The 17,560-nt window shown below is 40.8% G+C and overlaps 1 protein-coding gene across 3 annotated transcripts in view; it reads right to left on the bottom strand.

The window, feature by feature from the left end:
• Positions 1-17,560, bottom strand: part of SRGAP1 (SLIT-ROBO Rho GTPase activating protein 1) — a 287,997-nt gene that overhangs the window by 134,950 nt on the left and 135,487 nt on the right. For all 3 annotated transcript variants that reach the window (XM_045464974.1, XM_045464975.1, XM_045464976.1), the window contains exons 2-3: positions 10,523-10,718; positions 5,988-6,150 (exon numbers count right to left, since the gene is read on the bottom strand). In XM_045464974.1, coding sequence (XP_045320930.1) covers positions 5,988-6,150; positions 10,523-10,718 — 359 coding nt within the window. The remainder of the gene's footprint in view (positions 1-5,987; positions 6,151-10,522; positions 10,719-17,560) is intronic.

Genomic DNA, 17,560 nt, shown 5'->3' with positions numbered 1-17,560 from the left:
GCGTTGGGCTCTGGGCTGATGGCTCAGAGCCTGGAGCCTGTTTCAGATTCTGTGTCTCCCTCTCTCTCTGCCCCTCCCCCGTTCATGCTCTGTCTCTCTCTGTCCCCAAAATAAATAAATGTTAAAAAAAAAAAAAAAAAAAAGAAATGTCCCAACTTAGCTCCTATCAGGTTTCTAATTACATCATTTTCCAAGGAGACACACATCTACACTTGGTTAGTGTCCTCTTTAACAATCTTTAAGAAAGCTTCTGAACTGATGGTGAATACTCTTATCTAGTAACTCACCTGCTAAGTTTACAGCCAGGACACATGTCCTTTTGTCACCAAGTAATTAAGGCAAAACATCAGTAACAGCAGTACCAACAACCGCTATTTATTCAGCACTAGCCACACTGATCAGCAACTTATAAATACAAATCCAAAGCATTTTCTAAAATACTTCAGAAAATTGCATCATTGAAAAGGGTTTAATGTTGACTTATTTCCAGAAAAATCAGCTAGCCATAGGGTCAATAAAACTCAAGAGAACCAGATAGTAGTGTTAGCTTGAACTATTCTACTTATTTTTCCAGGTCCCATCAATAATTAAACTGTCCCCTGATGCCACCAGCATACCATTTAATTCTTCTGCTACATTGCACTGAAAGGCTGGAAAAAGTTCCTCTTGTTATATTATTTACTACTATTGCATCAGCATACTAAATTACATGTGGTGGCTCTCTGTTAATAAAATAGGCAATTTATTTTTCAGAAAATGAATTACTCATCGGTAAATCACAACCATGACCATCTTTACTCCAGAAAGGCAAAAGATAAAAATTTCACCCAAAGCATGACATTCTAATACCACTCTCTGACCTAATCATTCTACTTCAAGGAATATAGCATAAGGAAAAAATAGATGCGTGAAAGCTTTAAATGTCCAACAACAGGAAAAGAACATGTCCATGCAGATGGTGAAAACACGATGTGGGCACGAAGTATCCTGTTTTAAAAGATTATTTCCACACACGGGAAATGCTAACAAATTTTACATGAAAAGGGCAGGTTCACAAGCTGCATGCAACAAAATCTCAGTTTTGTAAAATAACATTTATGTATGTTTGTATATTACATAAATATGTTTATACATACAAATACTGAAAAGATACAGCCCAAGATACTAACCACAGGTGGTGTTCACATGGAGAATTAGTTCTGTTTTTTAATGTTTTCTGAATTTTTACAATGAATATGTATTTTTATATCCAAAAAGAAATAGATTCTTTCTCTTTCATAGATTGGTTGTTTTCAGATTTTTTAAAACAAGGTTAGAGCGTTAGAGATCTGTAGTAGACTAGTATCTTTTCTTAATTTACATTAAAGCCTCTGAATGTTTTCAATGGTCTAAATGAAAACACATTTTTTTTCTCCTAAGAAATGATTTTGTTTCCTCTCTTTTCATGCTGGGGTATGTAAGTAGAGTATGACTGGCCTTAATCACAAACAAAAATGATTCCAAATTTCACTAAGAATGTGAAATTTTTCTGATTCCTTTCAGACTGGGCCACACAATCAATAATATCAAAACTGGGATAATTCCCAGTCTGAATCTGATAACCTCTGGCATTTATGCCAAAGTGGAGTAATTCTCAGTGGCCTCCGACTAGTCTCTGCTGCTTTGAATCCCCACCTATAGCTGGATGACTGACAGATTTTGCTGCCTCATCCAGAATTGTCATTCTTCAGGATTTTCAGAAGAAATGGAGAGAGCCAAGACCACAACGTCCCATTCTAAGAAGTGTCTGACCTATGCAACGAGTAACATCTCCAGCTACCACGGAAGAACACCAACAGAGTCATTGTAACTATGAGCTAAGACATACAGGCAAAGACAAAATACGTCTCCGCTAGCCTGGCTGTGCAATTTATATCTCTGAGTGTTTTATTTCCTCCTCCCTGAAATGTGGATTATAATACCTGTTAACTGGGCAGCTGCAAGGATGCATGAGCTAATGTGTGAAAAACACCGAGCACCATGCTCGGTGCACAAAGTTCCCTAAGTGGTAGTGTACGAATGTCATTTATTGGTGAAGAAATAAACAAACCTGAATGCATATTTATACAAAGCAAGGGAGGATAAAAACATTAATAATCTGAAAATAATCCATGGGGAAATGACAGCCTTGAAGATAATTTAAAACACACAAAGATAATTCAGCATATGCAACTGCTACCATTTTGCTGTGCTCCCTCTAAACGACACACTTCTATTAACATTCTTAAAATTGGGAAATTAGATCATGTGATAAGGTACTTAAATAAAGTGATTGCTGCAAGCTGGCTTTGTTGTTTCCTGAAATTATGACTGCTGACGTTAATTACATTTTTATGTGTAGCATATGAACTGCACATTTTCTGGCTGCAGCCCGAAGCCCGATGCAGGACACTCTCTTTCGGCACGAATAATGGCAAGAAGAAGGCAAGGTCTCAATCACTTCGGGAGGCAGAGCTCCAGAACGGGGCAAGAAATACCTGACCACCTCTTGTTCTTTGGGAAAGAAATAAGGGCTGATAATGAAACAAACCCATGTGTACGAGGAGGCTCCAATTCCTGACCTAGGTAAAGCAGAAGCTCACAGAGTAAAAGCAGAGTCCTACCCTGTCCATATCTAACAGAGGGTCTGGAACTGAGTACCTTTTATTGTTGAATGAATGAATGAAGAAATCAGTGAAGCCTCAAAGTTATGACTTTCCATGTGAAATAGCTGTGAGGGACCTCAGAGGCATGGGGGAGGGGGGAGTTGGCTGACACAGGTATTCCTTGGGTTATTCCCTGATTTCCCACTAACCGTTGAAATGTGAGAACCAAAATTTTAATTTGACTACAAGCAAGGACACTGGGAGGACATTTCCCCGGAGTGTGCTTACAAATAGGGTTTAGAACTTCATAATAAGTGATATGCCAATCCAATGGTTTGGATGTGTTCATCACAGTTGTGCCATATACTCTCCTTAAATAAGGACATACTTAGTATACTGGCTTGAGGAAACATTTAGTACAGTGGTACAGAATAAGTGTTTACAATACAGACAACAATAAAGATAATAGCTAAAAATTACCTAGGACTTCTTAAGTCCAGACAACTGGGCTAAGTGGCTTTTCATGGATGACTCATGAATCCTCCATACAATTATCTAAAATAAAATGTTACATATTGACTTTACAGATGCAGAAAGTGAGGCCTAAAAGGTTTACAATTATTCCCAAGTCCACACAGCTACCGACCGTGACAAAGCCAAGACTCATACCCAAAATACCAGATTTCAGAGCCTAAAAGATGAATCACTGTTATTCTCACCAACAGGATTCGTTTATAGTTCTAAGGCCTAAATCTAAATAATCAATATTTGAATAATTTGGTACTGTTGTTTTAAAAAAGCTTCACTTTTTCTACCTGTAGAAAACTACTACTGGTTCTGATCTGACTAAAATTTAAGTTTTAAAGTTGTTGCCTATACCCATGTATGGAATTAGATATTCTTATAAGTGTCTTCCTGATTATTATGTTCAGTTGGGCACAAAAACATTCCTAGAATTACCTGCTCCCAGCTCTATTTGACAGAACAGTCTGGGTACAAGGATTTTCTACCACTGGCTAAACTGAACACAATACAGCTTTGTAAGAGGCTGAACCTGTCAGGCACCCGGTATCTCTCAGGATCCCCATACAGACTTGGGGGTATTTTTGAAAAATGAAGAAGTCTCAAAATCTTCTCCCAAGAAAGACAAGCATTGTGCTCACTAAGGACTCCATAATGGTTCTAAAGGTCACTTCAGGCTGGCTCTGATGGTTTCTTTCCATTCTGATAGAAAATATGCTTCTGGTACCACAATAATGGAAGAAGGGCTGGACCGAAGAGAAAGGTTTGATAATCAAAAAAGAAAAACCAGGTGGGAGAGGGTGCAGAAAAGACTAGTCTTGCTTTCTAATCTAAAGGGACCTAAAGTTCTCTGGACTTGATAGGTAGGGTTTAAGCTTCCCGTTCCTTTAGCTGACAAATGTGTCCCAGCGGGCTGATCTGGCTTCTCAGTAAGTTCCAATCTCTCCCTTTTGCTCTCTGCCTCTTGCACTTTCTTTCTCTAGTAATAATATGCATGGAAAGGTGGGGTGGGTAGTGTGCTACATTTGGTTGAGAAAGGCAGCACTGGATACCTGTAATAGTAACGACGGGTTAACAGTTACCCACAACCCGGCCCAGTGACATCCAACTCTTTCCTTTCCCTGAACGTGTCACGTGACTGCTTTCCGTGGGACAGCTGTCTTTGCCTGCTCGATGGACACCTCCTTCCCCAACAGGTCTCACTCCAAGTACTCCCTCCTCTGTGGAGAATTTCCTGACCCCCCAGTAAGGTGAAGATCTCCAGCTTCAAGCTCTCACAGCAGGTTGTGCGTCCCTCTAGCGGGGTGACTGTTAATTACTGTAATGAGTTCCACGCAGGCAGGGATGTGTTTTTTAACTCTGCTTCTTTAGGCCTTTTAAAGATATTTTGTCAAATAGACAGATAAATGAATTCAGCTGGGGTGCTGGCCCCAGACACCCTAGCTGAATGGTTGTCAGCCTTCCTGTGACTGGAAACATCATACAGCACCATCTAAATCTGGATAGAATGGGACCTTCTTGAGCAGGAGGACTGTTTTTTCTTCCTCTAGGCAGCCTTTCCAAGACCTAACACTATCTCCTCCCCAGAGAAGATGCTCAAAAAAACCAAACCAAAACCAAAACAAAACAGAACAACAACAACCCAGAGAACTAAATGAGGCCTTGGCTGAAACAGCTGACATCTGAGAAAATTATTTTACTTTCATGGCTCCAGCTAAACTATTTTTCAGATCTCTATTTTTTTTTTAAGACACATCGGGTATTTCTCTCCCTGTTCTCTTCTTAATATGTTCTTCCAAGATTTTTTTAAGATCCTCTTTTGTTTGAAACATTTTCTTCCCCCTATTTCACAGAGCAGAAGAGGACCCGGGGTCTGCTAAATTCCATTTCTAGGTCAGAAATAGAACCTAATGTGGATACATCAAACATGGCTAAGAGGTTTTCCAGCTGGCCTAACACTACATCTTTGTTTTCAAGGGTCTCTTTGAAACATAAATATGTCATTAATCTACAAGGGGGTTCTTTTCCCCCACTTTCTGAAACTAATGCTTGCTTGCCGAATAGAGTACCGATATTTGGTATAGGCATCAAATACCACTAGCACAAAGCTGAGGAGAGGTGGGGAGAACCGATGTCCTATAAATATAAACACTAAAAGCTACTCTCATTGGGAGAGTAGCTGCGTTCTCTACACAGGATATGGTCCAATTTTGTTATTGTTCTCAACAAAAATAAAATTACCGAGAGCTGGCTGAGAGTAGTAACAACGATAAGAAGGTTTAAAAGCCCAGCTCCTATTTTTAAAATGGATTTGGGAAGGAGGAAGATCTCTGGCATGTAAGAGACTGAATTTTTTGTGCCCAGTGGAATTTTCTTCATTGTCACCCTCTCACAGCCTCGGCTGCTAGTCTGGTGAGAGCAAGAAAAAAAAAAAAAAAATCACAGTAACATTTTTCCAAGAGAGCAGCACATCTGGTTATCTTGTTCTTCACAAGTGTCTGATCATGTGTGAGCCCAAAACACAGAATTGAAGGCTTGTCCTTTCTGGTCTATTTTTTCCTAACTGCAGGCGATGCGTTCCTAAGGACAGAGGTACAGTTTACAGTCTGCACGTACATCTCATTTCAAAATTTTGCTCACATCGTGCAGGTCACAGATACAGTGATTTACAACTCGACGAGCAGGCCTGCTCAAGTTAAACTTTTGGTTCTGTGTCTTTAAAATTTTCTTTTATTTTTGTAGCTAGAACTTAACAGAGTACCATGAAGTAATGAAGACACTAGACTCCTTCTCAGTCGCGCTCACGAGAAAGCACATTACGGCAGGAGTGACGGAATGTACCTTTTTAAACATCCTGGTGGAATCCTCACTTATCTGCATGAATCGCATAATCACGTTGTTCAGATAGATGTCACTCAGAGTGGCATGGTCCTTGCTTTCTCTTCTCACTTGGTTCAGAAGCAAATACCAGCAGTTCACTGGAGACAACAAGTTCTGGTCTTTCCTGAGAAGTGAAGAAAAACAGAATTACCATCAATTTCAAAGCTGCCCCAACCAGCTGAGGGAAGTCAGCAAGGCAAACCAGGAGCCCCGACAGATGGGTATTGTCGCTATTCTTCCTACTCCGGGCATTGCTCATAGCGGCTACTCAAGAGCCAGCGTATCAGCCTTCCAGGCCGTGATGGCAGAAAGCCAGCAATTGCCTAGGCTTGGAAAGAAAACCTTGGACCAGAACACCAGTCAAAACCCACACTCCTGACAAGGGCCAGGGACCCTAATACACACAGTACTCAGGCAGGCTTTCAGCCTTAAACACCCCATTGAAGAAAGTAGTTGATATTTACATAAAAATCTATTGACTACTGTCTCACAGACAGACTGTGGTTTGCCACTGCTTACAAAGTCTGCCTTGAATGTTCAGTCTGCTGCTGGAAAAGAGAGCTGGCTAGGTACGCTTTCCATGGGACATACGTTTGAGGATTAGTTATTAATCCCCTGATCTATAAACTCCAGCTTCCCAAGAAGTGTTCCTGGGAATCACAGCTTTATAGCATTGTCTGAAGGCCCATGAACAGAACCAAGAGGTTTACTGCCTTGTGACCTGTCATTAAACTAGTTCAGAGTTGTAACTACACCTTGTTTTATTCTAGAGAAAAAAGCTAAACGTGACTATAAACCACAAAATATGACTTGTAAAAAAAATCTTAAAGGAAACCTCCAAACAAAACAGTAACCAACTGGCCTTGAAAAAAAGGACAATGCTTTTCTTTCTTCCTTTCTTTTTTAAGTCTAACCGAAAAATGACAAAAAAGGCACGAGAATGCTTATCCCACTCAGGGGCACTGGTGCCATTTGTAATGGACATGTTATCTTATTCACACTCACTTATGACTCTGAATATTCATTAAATTGGGAAAGAAATCATAAAGTCAACTCTTTCCGCCTCCAAGTTCCTCCAATTCAAGATTTGACACTGAATCAAATCAAAATCCTCTCTGGAAGGAAGGGGAAGTCTCAGACGGAAGTAGGAACAGTTGTAGGGGGGAAATCCTCTGTTCTAGGGCCCTAGCATTGGTACTAACTAGAAAAGCCTCCTGTCACACTAGAATTACACCCCCAACCTAGATAACTTTTTTTTTTTTTTTTAAATCAAAGCCATCAAGCAAGGGGCATTGCTTCTATGGCAGACAACAGGAGCCCTTCTACTGACATTCTCTATCTAGTCAGCCTAAGAGGTATACGTTACATTAATATATTAACTTTTATGTATATCCTTTATGCTGAAGTAACCCATAAATTCTCTGACAACATTTCCTACTTTGAGAATGTTTCCTAGATTTTTGCATCCTGAGTGCCCTGCCCAGGTAAGCATCAAATAAATGTTATTTCACTCGCTGAATAAGCATATATTATTGCCTTAATAGTAAGTGACAATAATATACAATAACAATAATAGCAGCTGTCCTTTACTGAGCACCTCCTATAAGAAATACTACACAAGAGCATCGAATATGGATCTATACTGTCCAAGTTCAAGTCCCAGAACTACTTACTAGCTATGTGATCTTGGCCAAATTATCTAAACTTCTCTACGCCTCTGTAACTTCATTTGTAGAGTGGGTAAAATAACAGTACTTGTAAGATTATTATGGGGATGATTTCAGTTAATATATAGCTTTTAATGCTTACTATAATGCCTCAGATCCATAGTAAGTGCTATACAAAGTTAGCTATTTTTATCTAGCGGCTGGTCTGAAGATTTTACACACATTAATTCTACGTAATCCTTACCACTAGAATTTAAGGCAGAAATTCTTTGTATCCACTCTATCAGTGAGAGAGGCAAAGCTTAGTGAGGCATGTTGATTTTCTGAAGACCATAACTAGTATCAGAGTCTTTGAGTACAAGAAGGCTGATCTAAGCCTTGGTCGTCTGTCAGTGGTAAATTTAAGTGAAGGTCTGTTCTACACAATGAGCATTCCAAAGCTGAGAACTGACAAAGATTTAACATTTGTTTGGTGAGGAGGAGAAGGGACACTGAGTGCATAACTCATGAGGGCTATCAATCTCATCAAGGACTTCGTCATGTTTCTCATTTAATGTTCATAAAATCTCATTTCACAAGTTAGGAAGCCAAGGCTCAGAAAGGTTAAACAACTTGACCAAAGTCACACAGGAAAGCCAGTATTCAAGCCAGGTCTGTCCAAGGCTTTCATAAAGTCTGTCTTTGATTTTCTTTCTACTCCTGGTTTGGCCCTTCTGTAGACTTATCTTCAGTCCCAAATTCAATACGCTCAAGTCAAAGAAAATTCCACACTGTTTACCTCTTGAGAAAAAACCATCTGAACAAACCAAGAGAAAGAAAAAAGGGGCAGCTGAACCACTAAGAGATCAGACTGAGGCGCATGGGCCCATACAGGTTTTCAGTTCACAACCGATTACCAAGTGCGGAACACAGAAGACATTCAAAAATATTTACTGAATGGATGAATGGGCTGTCTTCTTATTTGTAATCACTTTACAAAGGGACAGTTACTATACATGTGAATTCAGTACTGGCTCCAGCCTCCTTTCCAACTCTAGTCTCAGTCAAGTACATTTGACTGACATTTGTCCACCCTGGGAATCCTAAGATTTATTTCTACACTGGGCCAACACTAGAGGTTAGCCATCAAATATATTAAAAAATTTAAAAAAATAAAAGCATTCCCTATCAAGACTGTGCTGCAAAGCCAACAGTGAAGACAAAGAGAGGCTTCTCTACATCCCCCTCCAGTCTGGAGCTCAGCCTGAGCAGACTGCACTCCGTGTTTCTGCAAAGGGATAGGAGATTTTCTCTTTCACCAATGTACAGAGACAGTTCTGCTGGCCCGGATTTTAGGCTGGGGGCAATACGATAGGGTTGGTGATGGGAGGTCTTCCATTCCACCTCTCTACCTTGCACATGCTTCATCCTCTGCCCCACATGGGACTTAAGGGCAGCTGTAACTGTTCCCTTGAGTTTACAGTCCCCTCTTCCTTTTTCGGCCCCTGGAAATTTCCCTTCCTTCCCTATGAGTTCAGTTACACATTTACAGTGATGCCCATTATATTTTAATCAGAATTTCTGGGAGTTTTACAGCAGAAATACTTTTCAGATTGCCTAGTCTACTATTTTTCCAGGAAAGACAGACTGTGCTCCCTTTTAAATATCTCCGAGACAAAAGTCTATTTCTTTCTCCCTGCCGCATTGCTAGCTCACGCCATTACTGTGAGCGCCCCCTACATGGTCTCCCTCCCTCTACGATGGCTTCTTCCAGTCCACAGTTCTATCCGTGGTCTTAGTCATTTAAAAATGAGGTCTGAGTTGGTTCACGCTTCTAACTAAAACTCTCCAAATGCTTCTCATGCACTCAGGACAAAGTTCAAACTGTCCAGTGTGACCTACAGGCCTCCTGGAGCTGGTGAAATTTACACCTGTAGCCACAGAGCTCACCACCTCACTACTCACTCCCACTGGACTCCTGTTCCACAAAACTGCCCTACACGCCCCCTTCCCTTCTGCTCCCTGATACAGGATGTTCCCCTTGCCTGGAACACCTTGCTCTGGTCCCCTCGATTTGCCAACTAGTCCTGCATGTCTTCACTTACATATCACTTCTGCCAGGATCTTTCTTTGGCCTTCCCTTCCCCACCTCCACTACAAATGGATTTCCATCGGGTCTGTCCATGGCATCCTGCACTTACGCTGTCGCAGTACTTATATACTCTCGTAAAGTTGCCTACTGCTCTTTCTCTGTCTCTAGGAGCTGAATTACAGAGTAAATTTCATCATCATAAAATCTGTAGGTATTTTTTAAACAAATGAAGTACAATTAATTCAAGGTTTAATTACAATTGGTCCTAAGCAGTTTACTAAAAACACTTCCTTTAAGTCAGTCTCAACCGTAGTGATCACAAATGCGACTGAGGTGTGGGGAGCTAAACGTAAGCAGCCCTTATTGCTTATTTTCATACAAAATCAAGACAGAAATCTTGAGGTCTTTGCTTGAAGAAGCAGCTGTTGTAAATGTGCCCACTGAAATATCTTCCTGGGGTAGAGACCAACTCCCACTCTTCTGTAAGCAGGAATTTTATAAACACACACCTTTTCTTCCTATATATAAAGTTATCCACAAATACATATTTACTGGAAAGAAAAAAATGTCAAGAGAATACTTTAAAAATGCGATACACTGGTGCCCACAAATTATAAATGCGGAGAGTTGCTTTCATCCGTGGGGATATGCCAATCAACAGCTCATCCACCAAAGATGGAACATTCCAAAACCAAGAAAGGTGGTAAGATGGTAGGCTATCACCTTGGAAAAATGCATTTGAGTCAAGTCTCTCTTACTTGTACTGCTGATGATCCTTGGTGCTTCTTGTCTTTGCCATGAACCTTTCAGCTAACTTCTCTAAGTTCCGAGAATATTCCGTCTCAATTTCAGCTTTTTTCCGGAAGAAATCCTGCAGGTCCTGGAGAAGCTGAACTCGCATCTCTGTTTGCTGCTCCAGGCATTTTTGCTGTTCTACCAGCTGAGCTCGGATTTCTAAGGAAAGAAGAGAATCCATTTGGCGATTTTGTGAAAACTACTGAGGGGTGCAGGTACGTGCAAGACAAAAGTAACAAATCCTATTTTATGTTTAGCTCTGTATCGGACCTTTAGGAGACTGCTGGGTCCAGATCGGTTCTTTACATAATCTGTTGACCCTTTAAAAGAATGAGCCAAGTCCCAGGAAAGAATGTAATAAACGAGGGTGCAAATATGGGTTACATCTGCAATGCCACACACATGCATGGAGTCATGAGGGCAAACAAATTAAGGCTTTTAAGACAACAATTCGTAACCTGTGACATCTTTGGGTAGCTAAGTACATTGTAATTTTTTCGACAGCGCTTTACCTCAACTATCCCTTTCAAGTTTGAATGGCAAAGATGTGAGCATCATTCCTTCCAGACTTCTGAACCACCACATATGTGCCAGTTGGTAGACACATACAGACACTGTCATCTGGTAATTTTTATTTAGTGCATGAATTTCTAGTTTGTGAAACTCATAGCTTCTGGGTTTATAGGGATGCCCTGCCTAAAAATAATTTCTTTCTATATTCAAATAATCCGTTCATAAATGGGATCCTCAGATTCCACTTTATTATTCTGTTCCAACATCAAAGGCTCTTCACTTGGCCTTCAGTTTTTACACATTGTTCAAACTAACAGTTCTATTGACACATATAATCCTGAAAAGAATCCTTTGATGATTTTGAATACATTAGGAAGGTGAAGGTTAGTCTTTTACTGATTTAGGGGAAATAAACCACACACACAAAAGCAAACGTGTGTCATGCAAAACTATCGGTAAATGACTGTAACAAAGGAACCTGTGTGTTTTGGAAAATGAGATACAGCAGTAACTCTGACTTGCTTTTGTCTGAGAGACCCAGCGCTAACCTCCAGACAAGAAAACTCATACTGGAAAACTTTATTTCATCTTTCCCAGAGTCAGTGAGTATTCCCTAAAATCCCTCTCTTTGGGAAAGATAAATGTAGTAGGATACAGAAATATGTCTGGGGTGCCTGGCTGGCTCAGTTGGCGGAGCATGCAGCTCTTGATCATGGGGTTGGGAGTCTGAGCCACACCCTGGGTGTAGAGATTACTTAAAAAAGGAAGGAAGGAAGGAAGGAAGGAAGGAATGTCCAAATAACACCTCCTCAATCCCCTTCTAATTTATCCTTCTTCAACAGCGAGAAACTGAGCTCCCAATATGTGTACATACATTTGGCCATGTTTAATCAAGCTCAAGTTTAATCAGCAGGCTGGTCAAGTTCTGAATGGGGAGTCAGGAAACTTGCTCAATTCAATAATGGCTAACAATAAGCAAACACTATTATACACCCTATTAAAGTAGGTACGAATATTATCCTCATTTTACAAAGAAGAAACTGAGGTTTAAGGAGATTAAATACTTTATCCTGGCAAAAAAGATACAATAACTATGAAACAAGGCCCTCAATAATGTCATGTTCTAGGCCACCAGGCTTTAGGGGGAGGACTGGGAAAGCACAGGAAGCATTTCTTTTTTTCTTTTTTTAAGTTTATTTTTTATTATGAGAGAGAAAGCAGAGAGAGGGAGGGAGGGAATCCCAAGCAGGCTCTACACCATCAGCACAGAGCCTGACACAGGGCTTGAACTCACAAACTGTGACACCATGACCTGAGCTGAAATCAAGAGTCTGATGCTTAACCGACTAGGCTACCCAGGTGTCCCACAGGAAGCATTTCTTAAGTGTCCTTCCTTGGTTTCTCCACCTCTAGATTGCAGGATCCTGTTATTAATCTCATAGAAGTGCGGTGAACACCAGAGTGAAAACATTATCACAGGCTTTTAACTACCATGAACAGCATCTTTTTTTTTAGTCAATCAAAGTAAGTGTTTTTCAATACAGTATTATAATCACTGTGTCTGCCAAGCTCTTTCCCCCACAAATATAGAACTATTTTTGTCTCATGAAGAAAAAAGAAATCAAGGGGTGGGGGGATTTCTCATTCAGGAATCTCAGTAAGCCTTTTTAAGATTTGGTAATTTTAGCACATCTTGCTGTGCTAAGAGAAAATAAATCAATCGTCTTAGGCTGTCAACTAGGGTTCCCCCCCCCCCTTTAAGCTGCCTTGGTGCCAAATAAAAAGAAAGAAAAGTGGCTGAGAGTACAGATCTCAAGAGAACTACACAAATATTCTCAGGGGTTCCTTCTTCAGCCCCATTCTTAGATTTTTCTCTTGCTTGCTTCTTTCAGCGTTTAAAATCAAGAGCCAGGGAATTTTGAGAAGGAGGACTGTATTTAAACAGTTAAAAACCTCATCTTCTTTTTGCTGGGAGTAACAGTTATTTCGTATCATCAGTAATTTCCCCTTCAAAACAGGACACTAGCAGCATTTTCAATAAGGAAAATGTGAAGGGACAGAACCTAGGGTATGGTTTTGAGAAAATAAAATACGCTCTAAAATCTGGAGGAGAATTTGTTCGGTTACCTCTTTACTTTAGCCAAGGTGGAGACAAATGAGGAAAAGATCACAAAAAAAAGGTCATATACAAGTACTACCATAAGACATGTCTTATTAGAAAGGGAAAACCTGTGGGTTCCTTACACCATACCCGAGCCACAATGTAGCACAATGTTAGAGTAGGTCACTTCCCAGTACATGTGGTATGGCTTTATTCACGTGACCTCACTAGATGTGATCTAACATTACATGGCACTGATGAATTTAAAAGAATTTTAAATAAATGAATAAAATAGTCCTATACATTTTGGTCCACTGCTCAGAACATATCAAAGAAGCCAGTGATGCACTGTGCCCCATACCATATCAATCCTTGCAATGGGACCACAGGTGGCTATGGGATGTAGCTGTCATTGGAGGTACCAAAGAATCATTAGGGCTGGAACCAGTGAAAGTATCACATTAAAGACTGATTTGTAGAGAAAGTTTGAGTCTTATTTCTGTAGGAGGGATTACAGCTTCCTACCCACCTGCAGATGCTTTAAAGACAATCTTTCAGAACCCCTTCTATTAGTTTTTTTTTATATTAGTATTGATCTGGATCCTTTTTTTTTTTTTTTTTTTTTTTTTTTTGAGATTCAAGCTCCATTTTAATTTAGTTCATCAAGCTCCTATTTTGTGTTAGGCAGGGTCTAACTGGAGTTAGGAGGATTTCTAAGACACAACTCATTCCAGTAGGAAATACAGATCCTAAGTTGATAGTATGAACACACTATGCTCTCTGCTATAATGGAGAAACGCACCAGGAAGCTATGGAAAGAGGAGCTGACCCAGACGATGGAAGAGCCTACAAGACATAATGCCCTGAAGGATACGTACATTACAAGGTATACAGCTATAACCACTAAGAAAGTGGGAGGACAACACATAGAATGGAGAAATATTTGCAAATTATATATCTAAGAAGGAACCTGTATCTAGAATAAAGAACTCTTACAAGTCGTTCATAAAAACACAAATAATCCAATTTTTAAAATGGGCAAAGGATCTCAACAGACATTTTCTCCACAGATGATCTACGAATGGCCAGCAGCAGATGAAAAGTGGCTCAACATCATCAGCTGTCAAGAAGAGGCAAACACCACTTCATACCTGCTTGGATAGTTATAATAAAAAAGATAGTAAGTGTTGACAAGGATGTGGAGAAAACAGAACCCTCATTCACTGCTGGGAGGAATGCAAAACAGCACAGCTACTTTGGAAAACAATCTGGCAGGTCCTCCTAAGGTTAAACACAGAGTTAACACACATGTAGCAAACCCACTCCTACCTAGGTACATACCCAAGAAAAAACGAGAACACAAAAACTTACATACAAATGTTTATAATAGCTGAAAAGTGGAACAACCTACATGTCCAGCAGCTGTTGAACAGATGAACAAAATGTGGTCTAGGTATAGAAGGTTACTCAGCCATACAAAGGAATGGAGTAGCGATTCACGCTACAACATAGATGAGCCTTGAAAATATAACCTTAGTGAATGAAACTAGTCATGAAGGGAAACTGCATTATGACATGTCCAGAACAGAGTAATGCATAGAAAGCAGATGAGTTGTTACTATGGCTGGAGGAGTTGGGAGAAATGGGAGGGGATTGCTAAGGGGTATGCGGGTTTCTTTTTGGGACGATGAAAATGTTCTAAAAGTGACTGTGGTGACGGTTACAAAGCTGTGAACGTACTGAAAAACAGTGAATTGCACACATTTAGTGGGTGAGTTAAATGATGGGTGATTTATAGCTGTTATATAAAAAAAGACAGGGACGCCTGGGTGGCTGAGTCAGTTGACTGTCTAAGTCTTGATTTCGGCTCGGGTCACGATCCCAGGGTTGTGGGACTGAGCCCCCTGACAGGCTCTGTGCTGAGTGTGGAGCCTGCTTAAGATTCTTTTTCTCTCCCACTCTCCCTCTCCCTACTTCTCTCCCCCTCTCCCTCCCCCCTTTTTACCCCTCTCCCTCTCCCTCCCTCTCTCTCCTTCTCTCTCCCTCTCCCCCCTCCGTCTTCCCCCTCTCCCTCTCCCTCCCTCTCTCCCCGGCTCATGCTCTTGCTGTATCTCAAAATAAATAAATAAACTTAAAAGAGAAAGATAAACTATTGCATCACAATTTCATGAAATTTCAGTTGCTGAGACATTTCTAAGAATGATGATAATAGTAATAGCAACAAAATAAATCCTCGTATTTCCATGTCTAGTACTTTCTGGTAGTTAATCAAATCTGACAACATAAGGGCAACCACTTTAAAATGATGTTTTCATGGTGGCTCTTGCTTCAGTATTTTTACTTCATCTTCTATAAGCCAGAACAGTAAATGAATTAACTGGCTAGGATCACTGGTACCTTATTAATTGCTGTAATTTCTAATGGTATAGAAAAGATTTACCTAACAACATTAGGAGGGACTTATTACCATGACTCCCCAACTACTGCATGAAACACTGCCATCTTTTTTAGGCAGAAAAATGCCACCTCTGAGGAGGCTCTAAGCAGTCATTATTTAAATCTGGGTCAGGACCTCCTAAATAATAATAATGGCCATTTTCACAAGGCTAACATTTGCTGTGTTTTAAAAAACGACTCTTATTTCATTTCTGTCCTGCCAGAGCATTACCACAGAAGGAACCAACATTAATAATCCAACAACAAGACACAGAAAAGTGTGCTTTCAAACCACTCAATTAATTTGTAAAAAGAATTGAAATAGTTCCTCTAAGCTATAAAAATACGCTAATACTAAATAAAATGGAATTGACTAGGAAAGGAGGAAACAGAGGCATTGCTTCCTATTGCTCTGCTAAAAAGGAAGTCCTAATTCTTAAAATAAATTTGTGTGAGACCACAGGCTGATGCATATTTCGTGGAAAGACTGAGTCTAAGAGACTGGCTTGCTTCTCTGGTATGTCACTAAATGACTAGGGTTAGTGCACAGAATTGATGGATGGGGTGTAACAGTCATAATCGTCCAGCAACATTTCTAAGTTATCACAAACCATCTCAATTTTTTCACAGTCTTGTTTGCTCAGATTTTCCTTATGATAATAAGGCTGTTAGGCTTTATCAGTTCCTTCACCCAATGGATATAAGGTATTTCCCTCAAATGATAGGGGAGAGCGGTTGGAGCATCTCAGAGAACTCAATGGGACTCTGACAGGTTCTGTCGATTGCTCACGGGCTCGCTGTTCATGTGAGTATCCGTACAACCTTGCAGCTGCTGATTAAACACCAGCTGCAACCTTGGGTGAAATATGTTGTTTAGAAATTTGGAGCAAAAAAGAAAAATCCACAAAAGTAAACAAAGGTCACTTCTCCATTTCACCAGAAACCTGAATCCAAGACCTATGCTTCTCTTAGGCTTTGCAAGGAAATTAGGTGACATCAATACAGACCCAGACTGGAGTTATGGCATTATCAATCACAAGTCATTGGACGTGGGGCAAGGCACTTAACCTCTCAAATTTCACCTTGTGAAACAACAGTCCCACCTCCAGAGACCGGTGAGGATTCAACGGGAAGATGGGAATGCCAGGCACACCACCGCCTGCAAACCACCACGAAACAGGTGAAGATACTACGACTCGCATCAGCAGGCCCTCGTTACGGTCACTGACTATTCCCACAGGCAAGGCTCCTTCAGGGGCTACAAGTAACAGACTGAAAGTCAGGAGCCCCCTCCTGTGAGAAGACAGGCAATGCACATGGTGAGAGCTGCTGACCTTTAGGGCCTTAACGTATGAATGTCAAGGAGTAAGGGGAGGTGTGCACAAGTTTCCACGGTTGGGCAAAGCGGTGGGCCCTGAGGAGGTGATCCCGAGGTTGACCTGGCAGCTTGTTGACAAGGGCAGAGGGAAGGGTCCTCCGGGCCCAAGGACTAGCACACACACACGCAGGGCCTCTCTGCTGCGGCAACCCAACCCAGGATGGCTAGGGGGGTCCAGTTAGGTTCCTAGGGCAGCCCCGTGGCTTACTTACAAGAAGTAAGAAGTAAGAATCTTACTTACGAGAAGTAAGATTTTATATATCTTAATAGCCAGTTTCCCAAACTGGTTGCAAGACAAGAACCACTCGGGGTGCTTACTAAAAATACCATGTCCAGTCCCCTGAGCTCAGCTGGCTATTTTTATCTTGTTGGTCTGGCAGGACCTGGAATGGCGGGGACTTTAATTATGTGCCCAGGTGAATCTTTCCAGTGGGCAACTCCAGGAGACACAAGTGAAGAAGAACTCAACAATTCTGAACAAGGAAGATACATAATCAGACGTGCATTCCAGAAAAACCACACAAATAACTAAATAAGTGAAATGCTAAGCATCCTACACTTCACGAAATAAGA

This window comes from Leopardus geoffroyi, chromosome B4, assembly GCF_018350155.1.
Source record: "Leopardus geoffroyi isolate Oge1 chromosome B4, O.geoffroyi_Oge1_pat1.0, whole genome shotgun sequence".
Taxonomy (NCBI): Eukaryota; Metazoa; Chordata; class Mammalia; order Carnivora; family Felidae; genus Leopardus; species Leopardus geoffroyi.
The sequence above is the reverse complement of the archived record's forward strand: the minus strand, read 5'-3'. Positions and strand labels throughout refer to the sequence as shown.